At 37.8% G+C, this 20,972-nt stretch overlaps 1 protein-coding gene across 10 annotated transcripts in view; it reads left to right on the forward strand.

Annotated features, from left to right (window-relative positions):
- LOC139143248 (A-type potassium channel modulatory protein DPP6-like) overlaps window positions 1-20,972 on the forward strand; it is a 390,979-nt gene that overhangs the window by 119,283 nt on the left and 250,724 nt on the right. For 2 of the 10 annotated variants that reach the window (XM_070713428.1, XM_070713430.1), the window contains exon 1: window positions 1,578-1,756. The exons of the other annotated variants lie outside the window; for them this stretch is intronic. In XM_070713428.1, coding sequence (XP_070569529.1) covers window positions 1,727-1,756 — 30 coding nt within the window. In that variant the 5' untranslated portion in view covers window positions 1,578-1,726. Of the gene's footprint in view, window positions 1-1,577; window positions 1,757-20,972 lie in introns of those variants that run through there. 10 annotated transcript variants of the gene reach the window in all.

Here is a 20,972-nt window from a genome sequence, read left to right on the forward strand (position 1 = left end):
AAAATTACAATAACTGGAATACATTATTAAAAGGGAATGCATGTTTTAACATGTTTCAAAAATCAACTTACCGTAAAATGTGAGAGAAAAGCCGTTCATCAATAGCAATAAAAGAAGATTAAAAATAAAAAGGCGATGTAGATAGGTTATTGGTGAATAGGTAGGTAGACAGATAGGCAAATAGACAGACAGACAGACAGATAGATAGACGGGCAAACGTGCGGATAGTGATCATTTAAATCTTATCGTCTAACGTAATTGTGAAAAATAATAATTGCAATCTTTGTAGCATGAGACTATAACATTATCTATTTTGCCCGTTTTTTCCTTCTTCGTTTGAAATCCAAGGCTATCTTCATTGTGATTTTCTTGTGTCAGTGAAAGCAAAAAATAAAAACAGCAGCTAAAACTTGTGTTTCATCAAAGACATTCGAATTAAATCGCACTGTGTGTTGCTATCAATTAAAAACAACCACACTGCCAAATTTCAAGAGACTTTGTCCATCTGTAGGCTATCCTCCAAATTAAGTTGTTGCTATAGGCTACCCGTTGCTAACGCTCGATCACTTGATGACTTCGGTGAAAGTAGTACCATAGCAACGAGACATTGCAGGATATGCTTTAGGAAGCCAGATGTTGTTGAAATTTGTTTGAAGTCACGAAGGAAGTTATCTTACAGAATGAGTATGTTCTCGTGACAAGCTCTTCTTGCTTAGATACATACTGATGAGCCGCAAGTTTACGTAAAACATCGTTAAAAACTTCATACATTGTAAAAAACGTTACGTAAGTAGCTCACCTTGAAGAAAATCGTACCTTGATTTTATCTCTCGCCTTTTCTTCACTGCGCTACCCTCACGTTGAAAGCAAGTACGAGTGGTTATTTGATAAAAAGTCTTCTTATCCAACTTCTTGTGCTTTGAAAAAGATACCTTAAGGACTATGCTGAATTTTCGTAGTTTTCAATGAACATCTTAGAATTGGCATGTCTTTAATGCGGAATATACGACGATTGACGGATTACATGTATCCATGGCCGGCCTTTCTTCTGAATCTAAAGTTCAGAGTTCAGAGATGAGCTGGAACAGCAGACATTACATGTCTGGGTTTGCCTTACAGGACGTAGACGTGTGACTGTGGATAAAAGTGTATGACGATGTTTAACGAGAGCGCTTTCTTTTCAAAGTTTCAACTAATTAGAAAACCTGTTGTAACCTTTAATGCCAGGTTCATCGAACTGTCGTACAGATCATTATGGGTAGAATTTGATCATTTATTTATCGAAGATAATTATTCCCAACTACAGTGGTTGTGTGATGACATGGCATTTTCTGTTTCTCGGAAAAAGGAATGAGAGATATGAAGTACGGACGATCATAATTATGATCAGGCATGCTTTCTGCGCAATCTTAATTTTACATGCAAATCAATGGTCAGCGCTTAAAAGCAGTGGGGGAGTAAGTCAGATTGACGGAACAACCAGACGATGCAACAATTGGTCTGTTCACAATATGAACTAAAATACGAGATGATCGTGCTACACCTTCACAGCATCGTATTTTTTTAATTTTCTGCTGGTACATTGTCTTGCAAGACTTTTTACTGACCAAGATTAAGTTGATTTCCTCGTAAAGCAGACGTCTGTTGGAAGTGTCTGTGGCTTGGTGAATTGAAGCAGCTGTCTGTTGGTTACTCCCTGGCTATATAGGCACTAGGAATTCACACAATGCCGGTGACGGTGTACCGTATACCCAGGGTTAGTGCCTTTCACTTCATATTTTTATGAACTGTGTGGTTACAATGTAAGCATTCTCATGTAGGTAACGGTCTCTCAACTTGAAACGTGTGTCCTTTGGGACAACTACATCCTGGCCGTACTAAATATTAACGATGGATGTTTACTACAGTGCGCACGTGTTCTATAGAAACTTGTTTTACATAGATTCAGAGATGCATACATAGATACATACATACATAGATACATACATACATACTTACATACATGGCATACAGACATACGTCCACAGATACATACACAGATATATACGCTGTAATATTATACACCTATGTCTATAATAGTATGAGTATAACCGTACGACTGTTTTGGCTGTGTCTGCACCATTTGTTAAATAGTTCTTTTCTACTGTTCAGCGTAATATTGACAGTCGCATATGAAATTATTTTCGTCGTCAATGCGCGCGTAATTTCCAAAAATATAATCTGAATATGTGGAAATATATTATTTTCGCTTAGTAATGAGAAAAAATGACGTCATTTGCGAACAATCCTGTTCTGCTGAACCAGTATTTTATCACTACCCATGTTGGATATTCGCTGTGGTCGCTTAGCTGACGCTATAACCGCGTATCCAGTCAGCACGCGATCGCACGAAACTGTGTACTTACTAGGCTTTCAGAAAACACTATAGTTCCGACTTTGGTTGTAAAATGTCATAACAGATATATAAAGTCATTCACAAAATACCTGGATTTATGTCCTCGTTTATCTTAAGCTTCGGTATTGTGGGCTGGCTGGTGCATTATACCTGTGCTGTACGCTTGACGGCTGGCTATTTTACTCCGCTCCTAAGGCCAAGTATTTGTGAACGACCTTGTGTTAGCCTACGTTTTGGTATTTAGTTTTTTTGCAAAGTTTCGGATAAACATCACGGCAACCGCTCTATTGCATAACATAAATTTGAATGGCATATCATCAGGCAAATATTAGCAAGGCTTGGTAACTTCTCAGATTTAAATGCTCAATCGCGTTCACTTTTGTCGTATTCTATGTTTTCCAAGTTCGATTATTAGAAAGTGCAAAAGCGTGTTGGTAATATGAATTTTCGGTTTCACTTCAGCCCTTATGAAAGGTGGGAGAAATTATGATGGCTTTTGGTTTCAAGTCGAGATTATGCAAACCCTTTTTTTAAACACGTCGCCGAATGCAAATCCTGAAGGATGAGTGTTCCTTCAAAGACGATTGCATTATCACTTTACGCATACTCTCATCCGCTAACTCCATGGCAACGAATCCTGGTGAAATAATACAACTTTAGCACTATAAATCTTATTGCATTGGCGTCTTGATAAGCGACACAACTGCAACTTGAGATAACCACATACAAATGAGAAACGACTTGCCCATCTAAGCATCATTTCTTCATTTATCCTTTCATCCATCAATCCCTCCATAACTCTATCTATCTATCCACCAGTACATCAATACGTTTGCATGCCTATCCGTAGGTCGTCCATCTATCTAATACACATATTCAGGATTCTACTTTCAAAGACACTGCCAGTTCGAAAAGTCTCCAGTGGACAGTATAGATCCACTTGTCCTGCTGACAGCTTGAAGCGGAACAGTTCAGTTGGCAAAACACCGCAGAGTTCAAACAGAATTATATGATTGAAAACTTTGAATGGTTTAAAAGACAATAACCTGGCTTCAGTGTACCTTGTTCAATGCTGAAACGAATTAGTTAGTTCAAAACAGAGTAATTTAGTGATTCTATGGATAGGCTGGTAGGTAAATGAATATATAGATTCGAATAAATAGTCGAGCTATCAGCAGCACAATAGGGTATACTGTCCACTGACGACTTTTTGAACTGGCAGTGTCTTTGAAAGCAGAATCCACCAACATCCTTTGATCCAAAATCTGTAGTTAATTTCTCGCTGTTTTAAGCAATTTTTAGATCAAATTTTGTAATTATCATGATGGAAAAACATATCATTATGAATAATTGAAATTCATAACATGTTGTAGTTAGTCGAGTATTGCTTACGTAATCACGTCCCAGTTTGCATGTCAAAGGAATGAACATTAAATGCACGGACAAAAGCCTTGGTGAGAGAGCACGTAAATTCGTATTTTTGTAGAGGAAAGAAATTGTCTGAGACACCTAAACCATAACCTGGAAACATATACCTGTCTTCTTTCAAAGATTATTTTGCCACTCTTCATACTGCATTGATGACGTCAGAAAAGAACATACAATATCGTGAGTCTATAAACCAACGCCATGTAGTTTATATTTGATGTGTATTTCAAAGGTTTAAGTAAAGTTTACAGACTCGCACCTTGGTTGTAGATGTACAGGAAAATTGATTGATGTGATTAAAAACTTTTCAATAATCTAATCAGTAAAAATGTTCAGTAATTGAAAATTATCACCGGTTACTAAGTGTATGGTGGTTCAACTTTCTTCACATATAATTTAAAATGGCCATTTCTTCTCTCATACCCTCTGGTTCTGATGTATTTCAACATACCCGTCAGTCTGACTTTATTTTTGAAATATTCAATCCAAGACATGAATTGCACAAATACTCGTTACTTCTTTTCATTTTTAAATGACTACGTCACCCGAAGACTATCAGGGAAGCACAGATATGTTGGGATCAGAACGCGATAGACCCTTTTCTCGTTCTGCACGAGACTTTACGGGATCTTCGGTTCTGGTAATATGTCGAACATGACGTTGTCCGGTGACTCGGAACAAGTGCATCATCTACAGAACTTAAGGCCTTCGAATGTTACTTATACCAAATTGTCAAAGATGATACATTTCAAATGATTAGCAACTAACTTGTTCTTTTCATATTGGAGCGGGTGAAAAACCAGTCTTGTCTCTATCGCAGCCATGCATGACAATTGTCGCTTATCACTATGAACACTTTATTGTCATTTCGTTTTCCAAGCCAAGTTTAATTTTTTGAATTTTGGGTACACTTTTAAATAGTGTAGAACCTCAAAATTTGGCCGTCGATGTAAACAAGGTTTTTGAATCCTGACATGTCGTAAACTGCGTTCGCAATAAAACTGAGGTCAGACTCTGTAGTGATTGAAAAAATAACGTTTTAACTGTATTTCTCAAATTAATTAATAGTCATACATGATGAGGATGACATATCAGTGATGGTGGAAACAATCTGCCTCGATGTATGGAACATCAAATGCTTCAGCAAACGACAGCCTGTACAGCTGTGTCTGACGCTGCCGCGCCAAAACCTGCAAATATCGTCCCTTTAGAATATATCTCAGTCATTATCTGCACAGATAATGCAGTTTACCTGTTCGACTGCGAGGTACGCCCGCCTTTTTCAACTCTCACATTTATTTTCCATCGTCAATGATATATTTAAATCAGATAATGATTTAAAATATTCATGTCAACAATGCAGAATTTTCGCGTGGCAAAAAGCACTAATCAAATTTATATGGCATTTATTTTGCTGTGCATATTCCACAGCCATATTTGGCTATTTTTAAAACATCACACTCAATTCATATTAACCTTAACCCTTTCACCACAATGGTTTGGCCCAAACCCATTATTATCAATGGTGATTCTGGACCTACTTACAGGGAATTGGGGGTGAACAGGTTAATGTCCGGGGTAAATTAAACTTGCTGAAAGAACTATCTCCATGTTATTACAAGAATTTAAAAAAAAGGTTAACTTTCAATTAATTTCCTCTAGTACACAGACATTTTGACATCTAAACTGAAACCGCAGAGACAATTATTTTGATAACAGTAGGGCGCCCCTAACCGATAAATTGTCATCAGAGTCAAAGAGAGCAAGAAAGTATTGAGAAATAACTCAGTTTAATCGTTAACGTTTCTCCCACATAACCTCTGACCCCATCGTTGAGTTGCTATAGTCAGAGCTCTGAAAAGAAAACCCCACACGTTTTAATTTACAAAATCCGAGGGTTTCAAGTTTCTTTCGACTAGGAATAGCAGAAGCAGTGTATTTCTGTATCATAGCAACGACAGAAGTTACTGGTTGTGACCTCGAGGTCACCATAGTCTCGGTAAATTGTGAAACCACGCGAGGAGCAGTCCTGTGTTACAGTTTGACGTCCGCAAGACGCCTCTGTGAATTTCTTGACTATTTCATCAATTATTTTGTCAATCTCACGACCCATCATTAGTGTGCTAATAAACTATAGACAAGCCATCGAGTTACCTATGAAGCAGCAGCTACTTATTAATGAGCTGTGAAAATCATCAGTGCCTTAATTTGCTAAAGTCACCAATGGGCATACCAAGGAATGATTAAACGCAGACATGTTGTTGGGATTATAATTATACATTTACTCAAAGCGAGCGTTTAACATGTACGAACTATCAGCAGTTCGTGTATCGTGTCCATATCAAACTTGTTTGTCGTTATTATCATGCATTCCTGCCTATTTACGTCATCTCTACGATATTTAGCATCTTTCGAGATACATCTTTAACATTTTCATTGCGACAAGAAGTTCTAGAGAATTTGATGGTACAGAGATATGGACCAGAGAATCATCCCGTTGTACTGTCGGATAGTTACCATGGAATCATGTCCGAACTCTGCTGGTGCCAATATCTATCGACTTCAAACAAATTTATCATCAGCTGTTCAACCTAAAACAGATTAAAATTGTACACTTTGAAAAGTTTTGCCAACGAAATATTTACGGTTTTACTGTGTAATAAGTGGAAAATTTTGTAAATATGTTTCATGTTCGGTGATGCACAAGACATCGACGTCATAGTTGTGAATAACATTCTGTCTTCGTGTCCTCTGATCTATTTCTGAGTCTCTGAAAATTGTTAATGTGCTTGTCAGCTGAATCGTTACTCGATCACCCGTGGAGATGTATCTGATATTAGATGATAATTCCCTAGTCATCGACATCACGTTTTGTTTAAATCGAACGTTTCTTATCGGTAACAAGGGGCTTTATCGATGGACAATGTTTATACCTTTTGAAAGCTCACGATGTTGTAATATTTTGTCATATTAATTCTATGTGTTACTTCGTTTTTACTACTACTACTACTACTTCTACTACTTTTCTTTTCCAAGATATACGACAGTAGATCAAAGGTCATGAGAACGTTGTGGCAAAAAATGTAGCCATATTAATGTGGATACAAACCAAACTTCTGATACTTTTAGTTAGGCCAAAGTAAGTAAATTCTTTGTTTTGCGTCCGCGCGCGCCTAGGTTTTTGGATATTTTCGGAAAAAAACACAAATTTTCCTTTCAAAATTTTGCCGTTGGTGGCGCTATTTTGTCGCAAAAACAAGTCATGGCTTTTAACTTTGCGACGAAATACTCCTTTGCGGCAGTCAGATTTTAATGGACCATGCGGTGACGTAAAACAGTACTCTCTACACAGTTACACCTGTCGATACTCTCAGCCTCACGCCGGACCCTCACGTTCTCGCTGTCTGTTGATGCTTTGCCTGTTGTGGCTTTGTCGTCACGATAAAAAATGGACGAAAGCAGGGAAATACTCGAAGTTAAAAAACAGGAAACCTTTGCACGGCAACTTGAATGCATGGTCATTTCGAGCAATTGGGACTTGAACAGAGAGAGATTCAGTCGGCCGATTGGACTTGGGTACCACGATTCTGAGAGTATGGCAGACGGAAAAATCGGAGTGTTGAGGCCTATCCTAGTTAATTGGTCTTTTAGGTTTTCCAAAAATTTGGTTAGTTCGTCCATTTTAACTTGAAACAAAAAATAAACCAGTGATCAGTCCTGTACACGAAAGGCCTTTACGTACTTTTTGTTCAGTTTGGGAATGGGAAAGTATTATCGGAATCCCTCTGTGAAAGTTCAAACTTGTATTAGGCGGTCGTAGCTGCTCTTGAAGGAGGTCACACTTTCTGCATTAATGACATCGGCTGGTTATTTATTTCAGGTGTCCACAACTCTTGCTGAAAAAGTACTTTCTTGTGTTAAGTCGAACGGTTAGTTTATGAAGTTTGGGACAGTGTCCTCAAGTTTTGAGTCGGCTGCTAACTCAAGTGAAAGGTTACAGTGGTCATGGCCTTTAATAACTAATTCTATAGCGTTGAATCATGTCGCCGCGAATTCTTCTTTGTTCAAGTGTTATTAAACCAAGCCGTTTAAGTCTATTTTGATAATTGTAGTGTTTGAGTTTAGGTATTATTTGCCGTGCTAAGGTTTGTATGTCCTTTTGTAGCCATGGTGACCAAGCTTGTACTGCATGCTCGAGCTGTGGTCTCACAAGTTGCTTGTAAAGACGAAGAATGACATTTTTTTTATTTGATCGACAATGATCGTTTGATGAGATCAACATTCTGTTTGCTTTTTTGCAAACTTTCACATTTGCTTGAAGATTTGAAGGTAGAATGAAGTAGATCATTTTCTTAAGTGCACGTCGCAGTGAAGTATTGTTCATCGAGTATTTATTGAAAGGGTTGTTGTAGCCAATATGCGTCCGCCAGTGTTCACTCATTTTTTGTAGTTTGTCCAAATCAGCTTGTAGAATTTCAGGATCACTACAATTTCGCAAGGGATGATATGTCTTGGTATTGTCAGTAAATTTTTGAGTTCAGAACTAATTTCACCGCCAGTATGATTGATGTAGATTAGAAAGAGTATTGGTCCAAGAACTGAACCCTATGGGACACCACTTAATTGTGACGTATTCTCCATTCAGATGATACTCCATTTATGACTACTCGCTGTTTTACATTTGTCAATCATGCTTTGACCCACTGTAGAATATTTCCATTTATGCCATAATACTTCATCTTTTCAATCAATCTGGGGTGTGGTACTTTGAAAGTGCAAGGAATATAGATGTGAAGCTTCCACCTAGATTTGGGTCTGACGAGTCTGTGTGTGGAGACTGACAATTGTGAAATGCTTTCTTTCATTTGATGGAAAGGAAAGGAATACTTTTGTCAATAGACGATTTTCCGCTGATTGCGAGATCTCGCGAGACTTTAATACATGCCCGTAGAAACAGGATTCCAGCTTAGTAATACATGTCAAACTTTATATGGAACTAGAAAAAGTGCAGAACTGAGCAATGATTGCAACTTCATATATTGTATGCAGTGTTTAACGTAATTAGCGACTTGTCCTGTTTTACGCAGTTTGTCCTGTGTTGCGAGAACACGTCCACTGCGAACCACATATTCTCGCGATATCTCGGAATGTCTCGCGCGGTTCGGAACATGGTCTATTATCACCAATGTCTTGTTCTCTCTGATGCCTCATCTTTCTAAAATTGAATGCATAGGCTAAAAGTTACCATTTCTTTTGGTGTTTTCTTTCATAACAGACACCTTTCAGCAAAACTATGACATTCCATCAGAGCATAGGCATTACAAGAAACTTGAAAAAAACGTACAAGAACTTGAGGACAAAAGACTGCTACTGTATACTGTTATAGTGTACCCATTCCTCAAACTGCCAAGGCTGTCAAGTTGCTGTGCAATGGTATTGACATGTGGACACTTTGAATGCACAAGAAAGAAATCTAAAACTAATAAGAGAAAGCAAACGTCAAAGAATGACTCTTTATTTTGGTCCATTTGTTATGAAAATGCATACAGTGATCATACAGTGTGTCACACTGTGACAGGAGTATTCATGTGGTTTGAGAAAAATTGTTCAATAAAGGCAAACAGATTTTGTGTTAAATTTTCTGTGTGTGTTTTTTAGCCGCTTACCCGCGTACCTTTTAGGATTTTGAGTGGACGCAAAACAAAGAATTTACTTACTTTAGCCTTACTGAGATACATGAAAGTATCTCAAAGATTCTCCCATGTCATCCCACTTTTAAAGAAAACGCAGTGTGGGTGTAGGGATTGTGAACTTCAATTTGTATGTTATGCGCACGCGCTGTGTTGGTGGTAATGACTTCTGGTAACGATTTTTTCAATTAGGATACTATAGAAAAGATGGAAAGGTCTATAATTAGATTTTGAAAGAAAACAATCATACCGGACAAACATAAACGACAAGCCTAGCTGGTACGCTGTGAGATACAGCTAACGAATGTAAGTAGGGTACACTGTACAATACAAATATTCTGGTGACAATATTGAATGTGCCTCGGCAGAAAGCTGACACTTTTCAGACGAGTTAAAATTATCACAAATTTTGTCAACCGCGTTTCGTGTCAGGACATCGACAAACGTCATCATTTTCGTTATCATATAGTAACCTGTATATAATGATTTTGATCCAAACTATCGATCAGTAAATAGATGCCTCATCTTGTACCACTGTTTCTACCATTACAGAATTGTGATATTGAGTCAACAATGCAGTATCATAACATAGAGTTGGCTCATCACCGTGTGCAATGTGCCACTCCCATGTTCACCTTTAACAAAAAAGTCGCGATTTATCATTCACATTATACTACCACAAATTTAAGTCAAGGTACAGGACTGTTCAATTATCTCTGAGTCTTGCTAATTATACTAATTAACATGCTTGTCAGTAAGTGACAACGTAACCATTGCAACGCGCCTGTATCTTATGAAGAGAACAGACAATGCCTCCAGTGGTACCAGCTGCTGTGTTAATAATTCTAGTCCCGAATGTCGAACAACGATTGACGGATTATTTTTTACTTTTGCTGCAAATTATTGAGTCACTACTCATACTTTTGATGCCCTTGACAGAAGCAAACCCTTAAGAGTTTGGATTTACTATTTATTAATATCAATTGTTTTTCTTATACAAGTACTACTGTTTATATTTATTTTATTCTTTCTACATCGCTTCATCTATTTGTTTATCTATGATCTAGCTACTTAAAGGTCTTCAGATCAATATTTGGCGTGTCACAATCCATGGCAACGAAATATAAAGTACAACAATGACGGCACCGAGTACAACAACATAAAAAAAATCATAGGCTTTGAAAGTAAAAGTAAAATGTGCGTCTGGACAGATATTTTGATTTTCAAACTTTTATAACACGTCTTTGATGTGCCATTTGTTGGGGGGGGGGGGCTCATTTTGAAGCTTATGGATGGAGTAAATATAGTTCCATCGGCTTATTTTTGTGGAAATCGAAAATTTTATTTTTCCCGATAGATTTAAAACACGAATGGCGGCCATTTTGAATTTCAAAGTGTCGGTAAATATTGGGTAATTAGTTTCTCTATTACAAAATTAAAGTTTGCATTGTAATCCTTGGTTTCAATTCTTGGTGTCGAAAGGGAATGGTTTGAAGCTACCTTCAAGAAATTCTGGGCGAAATTTCAAATCTTTCAATTAGCATTATTCACACCAGTAACGCTTTCCTGAACAGTCGATTACGATGTAACGCGGTACGGTTCTTTCATTCCACTTGGACCTTTCACGATTAATAGACATAAGGGGAGTCACCATACGACTCTAAACTATTCGCACGTAAGTCCATGGTCATACGTAATTCGCATCCATGCCGTCTTTTACCACACCGGCACCACCCATAGTTATTTATAACGTGTTAATATTAAATCGTAATATTAATGGCACCAGCGTTACTGAACAAATTAATCATCAACTAATTAGCACCATGTGTCATTGTTCTCTGGACTAAAAATGATTGATTCTCCAGTAACAAAATTGTTTGTTCTTAGTGCGATGCATGATCGATCTAAAATAATACACATTGAAACAATCACAATCCTTGACATTTTACGGCCAAACGATATCTCTTATAAGCATGCAGACTTGTCGATATTTCGATTAAAGGGATACGGTCATCGGAACTGCGCTCAAAAGTCGCATAGGACCCATACGACCAATGTAAACACTGTATCCAAGGTACGATGGTGATTGATGAAAGTTAAAACATGTCTGTCATAATCTACATCGTATAATTTAAATGTTGCAGCTATGATGATGAGGTGCATCTAGATAGCATGCACGAAATACATTGTTTGTAAATAAGAAACTCGCACAGGCGCTGTTCCGACGACCGTTTCCCTTTAATTGCTGAAATGTCATTGATATCTCTATGGCAACAACGACACACTTTCGTAAACTTTCATACATGCCATTCAAACCGTGGCATAGTTTACTGTTGTATGTTACGAGAATATCAGTAATTTAGTGGAGTTCCGGATTCGCTGCCGTAACCAAGGTAACCGCATGAGACAATGCTACCACAGTGTAAAAGCCGATTGTCCCCAAACTTAGAGGAAACACTAGTAGAGAACAGCATTTAGGGTTTGACAAAAATTTCAGTTTCAGATTTGGTGGGACGAATGACCTACAATACTGCACTTAATGTGAAACCTAGACACGCGCTTGCTAGTCAACAACACAAGCTCGTTTGTCTATCTGTCGTAGACACTGCACTAGACATCTTGATTTCAAATCTATCATTTTCTGAACATAAAATTGTGTATGTGCTTTCCGATCGAACTGTGATTAGAAAGAAAAATGGACATTTGCTCAAAAGCTTTTCCTCATAGTTGGTATCAGGCTAAAGGCATTGTATGGTTTATATCAAGTCGAATGTAAAATTTGTAATGGCGTCCCATGGCACAGCTCACACTCAAAATTTTTCGTCTTCCTCATATTTAAAAAAATTGTCATATCCATATTTTATATCATAATCCGATTCCAATAAATTGTGTAATCCAATAAATTGTATTGTCTTTCATGTTTTATGTACTTGTGTACATTATCAAACCACAATCTTTCCATCGTTGGTGGAAGTACTGGTGTCAAACTGTCATTTTCTCAGTGGACACAGCCGCGCAAAGGGCGCCCTCGCACGTAAAGGTAACATTTAACAAAAAGGCATACACGTGATTGTAGACTCGAGTTTGGAAACAAACGTGGATATTGGGACTGAATTAAAAGATCGAACCATTTTTAAAACGTTTTTTATAGATTTAATCTAGTTTCACAAAATAGATCTCGCTAGTCTAGATTTACGCAAATGTTAAAGTTACTGTAGGTTCACAACAGTTACTCTGCGAAATTGTCCAGAAACGCAGCAAACACGCTTTCTCACTTTATTTTTCGGTAATGCTACAGTCAATCACTATTTCTTATTATTGAGTAACAGCAGAAATCTCTTAGCAATGACTCTTTCGTCCAAATTATTATAAGAGTGAACGATGCAGCGTAATTGTAGGACAGACACGATACTTGCTTCAAGAAGGAATACCTCAAATGGCCGTTCAATATGATCAACCTTTTCGGGATAGATAAGAATGCTGAAAATACAGATCTCGATTTCGGTTTCTTTATGTTTGAAGTACAAGTTCAAGTAGCAGTAATGGATCATTGCCCTTTCGTGTACCGCTATTGAACGATGCGAAAATACAGTTTAGACCGTAACTGAAATAATATTGGAAATACAAGATTTCTTGGATATCTGAGATTCCTTGGCAAAGTCAGTAATCTAAATGGCTAGGTTGACATCCCCTTAGAGGTAAGAGTAAGATTTTATCAGTAACACGGCTAATGTTTACATATATCTGATATATATCATCTTAATCGTCTAGATTTATGTGTGTGGTACAATCATCCATCAGGAAATATTCCCTGGCCTTAACGATGAAGTGAATATGTCCATGCAATAAGGAGACCGTTTTTTCCCTGCCTGCAATTCAAAACAATCTTTAAAATATGATGTGATATTTGTGAGGTTTGATAGTAACATGCTAATCTTGAAGTCATCCTTCATGGTAAGAAACGGTTAGTCTTTCAAGCAATCACCGGTCAATGTATCAGTGGAGTACAGTTCAAGTCTCAGTTCCAGACCCATCAAGCAACCACCGACCTGTCAACAAATCAGTCAAATGATTAATAACTCATTAATCGATATCCATACTCATTATTTTCCTTTAAAATTAGCGCATTAAACATTGTAATCAGACAACGGTATTTGAATGTCGTACATTACTAGCCTTCGAGTTGTTTAATTTCCCACTGCTGAGTGTAATGTCCCGTTGCCGATCGCTTTCTGTTTTCTCAACTCTCCACTTGAAGAAAGTGATGAAGATTGCCTACCCGGACCCGCAGGGAAATCAAAGCTATTATTGTGCCCTGTGGAAATGCGAAAACAGAAATAATTTAAGGAGACATCGGAGAGGAATACAATGATTGTTCGACTGTTGCATTGGACCTGTAGGACAGGACTTCTGGACCTGTAGGACAGGACTTCCAAGTTGCTTAGGAAGATTGTGGTACCGTCGACAAAGACGGTAGTAAGAGTATTAGCTGACGTATATTATACACTTCATAAACGGACGTTCTTCGAAATCGTTCTCCACCAAACTTCAAAATACTTAGAATTGCTGGTAATACGTTTACTGTAAATTACAATTACAAAATTACAATATTATAAAATGAATGCCAAAACCGTGCAAGCTCACAAATATGACATCCATTTCCCCTCAACCTCACACACATCCTTCCATCCATCCATCCGCCCAACCATCCACTCATTCATCCATCCAACCATCCACCCACCCACCCATCCTCCTATCCATCCATCTATCCACCCATCCACCCATCATCTTATCGCACTAGAGCTGAGGGTAAACGAATTCTGAAAAGACAAATGTTTATTCATATTAACAATAGAAGAATTTCTGCATAGCATAGCATGGTATAACATATTAAATTATATTACCATGCCCTGCCTGTCGCATTTTGATTGGTCGATCTGAACCACGTGACTGACCATAAATACACAGTAATGGTCTGTTTACATGCCCGTGAATATGAATAATAAGATTAACAACTCACAGTATCGTAACTTTACAGCTCAAACGTAAATCATAATCAATCACAAAATAAAATGGAGCACTTGTGGGCCAAGTTGAGATAGTTTTTTCTGAAAATATCTCCAGATTTGCCAATATTTTCCAGCGCGCGTGACAGTGCGTCGCGTATTGCTCAGTTCTAGGGCCCAGTTGTCGTTCGCTCCGAAAATTTTCGCAAATTTTGACGGTTTTCTCCGGTTGGTTGATAATATAATGGAAATAACAGACTCCGCTCTGACCATTAACGTTTATTTATGGGCGCGGGCTCGAGGAAAGCCAAATTAATGGGCTCGGCAAGCCTCGCCCGTTAGTTTTTGGCTTTCCTCTCGCCCTTGCCCATAAATAAACGTTAATGGTCAGCGCGTCGCCCGTTATTTCTATACCATACCATACCATATTACACCATACCATACCACTTTACACCATACCATACCATACCATAACACGCCATACCATACCATACCATACCATACCATACCATACCATACCATACCATACCATACCATACCACACCATACCATACCATACCACTTTACACCATACCATACCATACCATACCACCCCATACCACACCATACCATACCATACCATACCATACCATACCATACCATACCATACCATACCACACTACACCATACCATACCACACCATACCATAACATACCATACCATACCATACCATACCATACCATACCATAATATGGTATACCGTACTTATACAATGCCAGGCTATTTCACAAAACAAAGCATCATAGTATAATAATGTCCCATAACAAATCACATGGTATTCGTCATACAAACTACGTCATGTAGTTGTGCAGTTATCACGATACCACATCACATCACATCACATTACATCATTTCGCGTCAGGTAAAGTCACTATACGTTATATCAAGTCGCATGACGTAATGTCACATCAAATCACATCGCATAGTGTTCCATCGCATCGCATTGCGTCACATCGCATCACATCACATCGCATCATATCACATCACATCGCATTGCGTCACATCGCATCACATCACATCACATCACATCACATCACATCATATCACATCGCATCATATCACATCACATCACATCACATCGCATTGCGTCACATCACATCACATCGCATTGCGTCACATCGCATCACATCACATCGCATCACATCACATCACATCGCATCACATCACATCACATCGCATTGCATCACATCATATCACATCGCATCATGTTCCATCACATCGCATCACATCACATCGCATCATATCACATCACACCACAAACCATGACACCACACCATATTTCATCACTTCACATCATATCACGTCATACTTTATCATATTTAATCGCATGACATAATAATTACACGACGTTAAATTGCGTCACATCACCCTGACAACAGCCCAGACCTTTCAGTGCTGTTTTTACTTATTTCAGGCATTTAAATCAAAGTTCTCAATTCGCCCTCCATAGTGAATACGTATAGGAATTTATTATCTTGGATATCGTTGGACAGTGTGAATGTAATACGCCATTACATTATACTTAGCATTTTCTGTCAAGTTGCAAATCTCTCAGTACAGTAATTGTGAATTTTTGAAAGCGTTAGGCAGATGAGTCATGGCCACGGTTACGAGTGTTTAGATACATAGCGGCCGCCGCGTAATATGCATAGAATAATTACGCGGCGGCCGCTATGTATCTAAACACTCGTAACTGTGGTCATGGCGGTATTCTATGTATTCTTGGTTCAAGATCGTTTACCAGTCAACGCCTGACATGTTTATTACCAGGCATTCAGTTCAATGTGAATGTTTAAACACGACATCCCCGGAAACGAACATTATATTAGAATTCGAGTTTTTACATAAAAAATACGATGCTTTTATATTTGTTAGTCCAATTTCACAGACCTTTGCAGAGGGTGCTATTTCCCTGAACCAAAATACGAAAAGAATGAATGTTTTTGGAAATGATTTCTCACTTAACGGAAGACAGAATCAAGTGCATAGGTCTGCGAAAGAAAACATGCCACAGAGTGTTGTCATTTTTCTCTCGATAGGAACATAATTTCAAAGTTCATCGACCTTGCTAAATCTAGGCCGGTCAGCAAATCTTAAAACTAAAGCTATGGCATTTTATTTGAAACAAATTACCCTGGACGTTGTCAAGTATAATTCAACACAGTCATCACGTGACTGCTCATCTGCGTTGTCATCCGTTTCTTCCTCGTTCAACTGCCAGTCCCTCCGTGTTTAGATGCTTCGTTCCTTCATAAAATGGTCACGTCCAGCGCACAGCTGCAACGACGAATGCCAATATAAACAGACTCGTGTTGAGCCGTTGAAATTCGGAAGTCATTTCTTCAAATCGCATTTTGTACAGAGAATGTGAAGAGCATTTATAGCGACCGCTGCAACGGACAAAACGTGATTGTCACATTGGTGTTTATCAGCATTACTTGCAGAGATGTGGTGGCAGGCCAATAAACAGAGTAGTAGTAAACAAGGCAATAAGGTAGGCATATCGTCCAACTCTCATCCGAAGGCAGAGGAGATGTCGATTTAGTTATCCTGGACTTTTTACATAGTGACAGAACGACGATGTACATATGTGAGAGAGAGAGAGAGAGAGAGAGAGAGAGAGAGAGAGAGCGCTTGTCATGATCATATCAGTCAAAAACTTAAGATAACAGACAGTCCAAGACAAGCACGCCGACAACAATATAGATATGGACCAAACAATTACACTGATCATTTTCGACCGAATAATAAATGTTTACAAATGAAGCAGGAAAAAGCACACTGTATTTTCATCGAATAAAAAATCTGATAAAATTGTAAAGTAATTCCAGATGTATGTCACATTGTTGCCTCATAGTTAGTTGAATATTGCGTACAATGATGCGTACAGTTCAGCGAATCGAAGCAAAGTCCTAGAGAATTCTAGTTATATTGTATCGGTCAGCTAAATTACGAAACTTAACATACTCTTCACACTTTAAAATTTCATCGCCGACAGTTATGATTTATGAGATGGTTTATTTCCTGCTGTGTTCCGGTAATGAACGCTGCTTTCTACTGAACCATTTAGCAATATAACACTCTCTCTCCGAATGTTAAATGTTAAGAGAACGCCAAGAGGCCAAATCAAAGAAAGAAAAGCACAATATCTTTATCATGTAATTCTCCTCAATAACTATGTGACTAATATGAGACCATTTCTCTGTGATTCAAACTGCTACCATTGACAGGGTCTTATTGTCACAGTGTTACTCTTCACAAGTTGTTCAACTAAGTTCTCTACGTATCCGTAGCAACAAATTTTGGTCATTCGTTTACTTCCTCAAATGTTGCCTTTTATCACATTGAAGACATGGAAATATTCACCTCAACATTTTAAATGAGCAGTTTTAGTAAGTTTTACTTGTCGGCTGTAAACTTCAAATATTCCATAATCAACACTGACAAGCGTTAACATCGCCTGTGACGTAGATTTAAGATGCGCACTTGATATTCTTCAGTGCCATTACGTTTATATCTGTCGACATCAGTGGATTTAACATTCCAAGGCGTGTCCGATATTTCTAGGTCGTTGCTACATCATATATGTAACAAACCATTAATAGGTAGAGAAGCTTTCCAAAGCTGTCGTAAGGTTAGTTCTATATGATTGTTTACAACAAGGAAGAGTGATTTGCGTCTCTTGCTCTTTGGATGAACTGTTCATCTCATGGCTTTATGTCTATTCTCCGTCAACTTATCGATCTAATACTATGGCAGTGCGATGAATAATAAAATCAAGAAGTTATCCACGATATCAACACGACCGATGAAACAGTGATACCTACAGCATCGTTGGTATTGACTTTCACCCGAAGGGTATCGTCAAAAATTTCAAATTTACTGTATTAGTCTCAAAAGAGCCTAACTTCGAAAAAAAAATCAATGTCCTTTGATGGATACACAATCTTGATTTTGACGACGGGATATCTTGGGAAATCGATTTGTTCTGTTTTACGAATCATTAGCCATATTAATCCCGTCTACGTGTCTTGTCGCTGAATCTTCTTATAATGAGCCCACGCAGATCAGGATAATGGCAATTGTTTTGAACGCAGTCGACATTGGACCTGAAAGCTGCAGCACTTTGACTGGAGCGTTATCTTTTAAAGATATATCCCCTAGGATAGTTAAAAGACCCGCCTTGTAATTTTCTGAAACATGTATCTTGGAATGTATTCATTCGTGTGAGAATCTTTTGAATTTCAAAGTACCTGCGTTGCTGTAAGATATTCACAAAAAGACCATGACATTATTTGCTAAAACTGCCACGGATTTGCTGATCTATATCCTGACCATGATATAGCTTACTAGATAATTTAATCTTTACAAGAAAGACAGTGTATATAATTATATCCATCTTGTAAGTTTCCAAGATAACTCCGACTGTTATGGACAGGCTTGAATGTTTAACTTTGTAAATTTTGCAGAAACCAACCTGTTTTTGAGGAAGCTCTTTATTTTAAATTCATTTAAAGTGAAACCTTCATACTTGAAAACAAGCGAGCATTTCTTTAAAAACAGGAGTTCGCCAAATGCACAATAATTAGATATCACTGTGGCGAAAGTACAATAATATTTCAAATTTGACGAAAAAGGGACCAAAGAAACAGATAAATGATTCGATAATGTAATCTACCTTTGTCGGTGTCTGATATATTCATAAACTCGATGGAATTCAGAGCTGAAAGAAGTTGCCTCGTTTATAGAGGGCCCCTCGGCGAATGTATAATTACTGCAGTGTGTATCTGTCTGAACCACTGCATTCATCATAACAAACACGTAACTCTAAGGGCACCTTGCCATGATTTCACAAGCACACACATCTTTCATAAATCAAAACCGCGTTATGAAAATCGACTCTTAAAAACAGAATTCAGAGTGTATTTGCACATTTCCTAACTAACGATTGAATTAGCAAATAACACGACTTATTTCTCAATATTGATCCAATTTAAATTGTTAATTCATTAATTTTTATCACAATTTTTTATTCAGACTAAAAAAATTGGAATTTTCTTCTGAAGGAGTGACTGTGTATTGCGTCACTGTCAAAGCTCGAAGTATGAAAGTTCTTCTCATAGTCAAGGTCACTTCGATTTATTTCACTGTATCACTGTCAAAGAGAACCTTTAAATCAGCATTCAAGACGTAAACCATCCTGTGTTCTTCATTTACAATTTCTAAACTCCGAGTAGGTAAACTTAAAACTTTATGTACACTGTTGTAAAATTTGTACCAATTAACAACCGTAAACAGATGTTAGCAGTTATTTTTCACAAGATTTCTTGCCTTTTAGGCGCGACAACGCATATTTGTCTTTTCACCCACGGAGTACGGAAACAGTCTGACCTAACTTTACCACGGATCGTCAACAATACCAATTATCCAATGCCCGTACATCTTCCTTCAAAACATGATGAATGCCTTTGCGTAGCGTAGTGGATCAGAAGGTTGTAGCTGATTGGTAGATTGTAATTCTTTACAGCAACTTTGAAACTAGGGTTGTTGTATGGCTGTTCAGAAATGACTCAGTAATAACAATGGCTTTCAGACTAACTATTGGCTACACAAGTTTTCCACTGCTAGACGCACATTGCAAGCATTGGGAGCTTGATGTTTGAAGATTCGGCACTCCAGACAAAGAGAATAATCCACAATATGTATGCAGCAACGTCACAAAAGACAACAACGTTAAATTTATTATATTTTCAATTAGATAGCGCGTAACACATCTCAAAGCTGATGACATGTAATCTCGTAAATCAAGCAAATATTACGATCTCTGTTGTAAGTTTCGCAGTAGAGGAGAAATGAATTCATGAAAAAACAACCAAGAAACCACAAAAAACCACAAATTTGCCCCATACTTGCACATGCACCTTGAAACAAAGCAAGCATTAACACAGTGACTTTTTTCCGTGTTCAAATGGATGAATACAGTCTTAGAATATATTGACAAAACTTAAAAACCACAGACAGCCACATTGTGGTATGGGAACTGTGTGTGTGGATCCACAAGAGCATAATCCACTAGCTTACTGTATTCATAATTAAAGAAAACTTGTGAACGTCAATAATAATAATAATAATAACAAAATTGCCGTTGTCCCCCTGTTAGCATCTGACTTTCAGGCATAATGGGCAAAAACCGACATTGACCATCTCAGCTCGGTCAGCTTGTCGTAGAGGGCGTTGACAACAAGTGACCGTTGATGTACAGTGCTGCAGTGTACGCTACCTGTTTTAAATTTGTAATATATATATATATATATATATATATATATATATATATATTGAAAAACACACTAAATTGAAAAACACACAACTACATCTGAGTGTCTCTGCACAGCAAATTTTTGGGGCTTGAAAAAA

This window comes from Ptychodera flava, chromosome 11, assembly GCF_041260155.1.
Source record: "Ptychodera flava strain L36383 chromosome 11, AS_Pfla_20210202, whole genome shotgun sequence".
NCBI lineage: Eukaryota > Metazoa > Hemichordata > Enteropneusta > Ptychoderidae > Ptychodera > Ptychodera flava.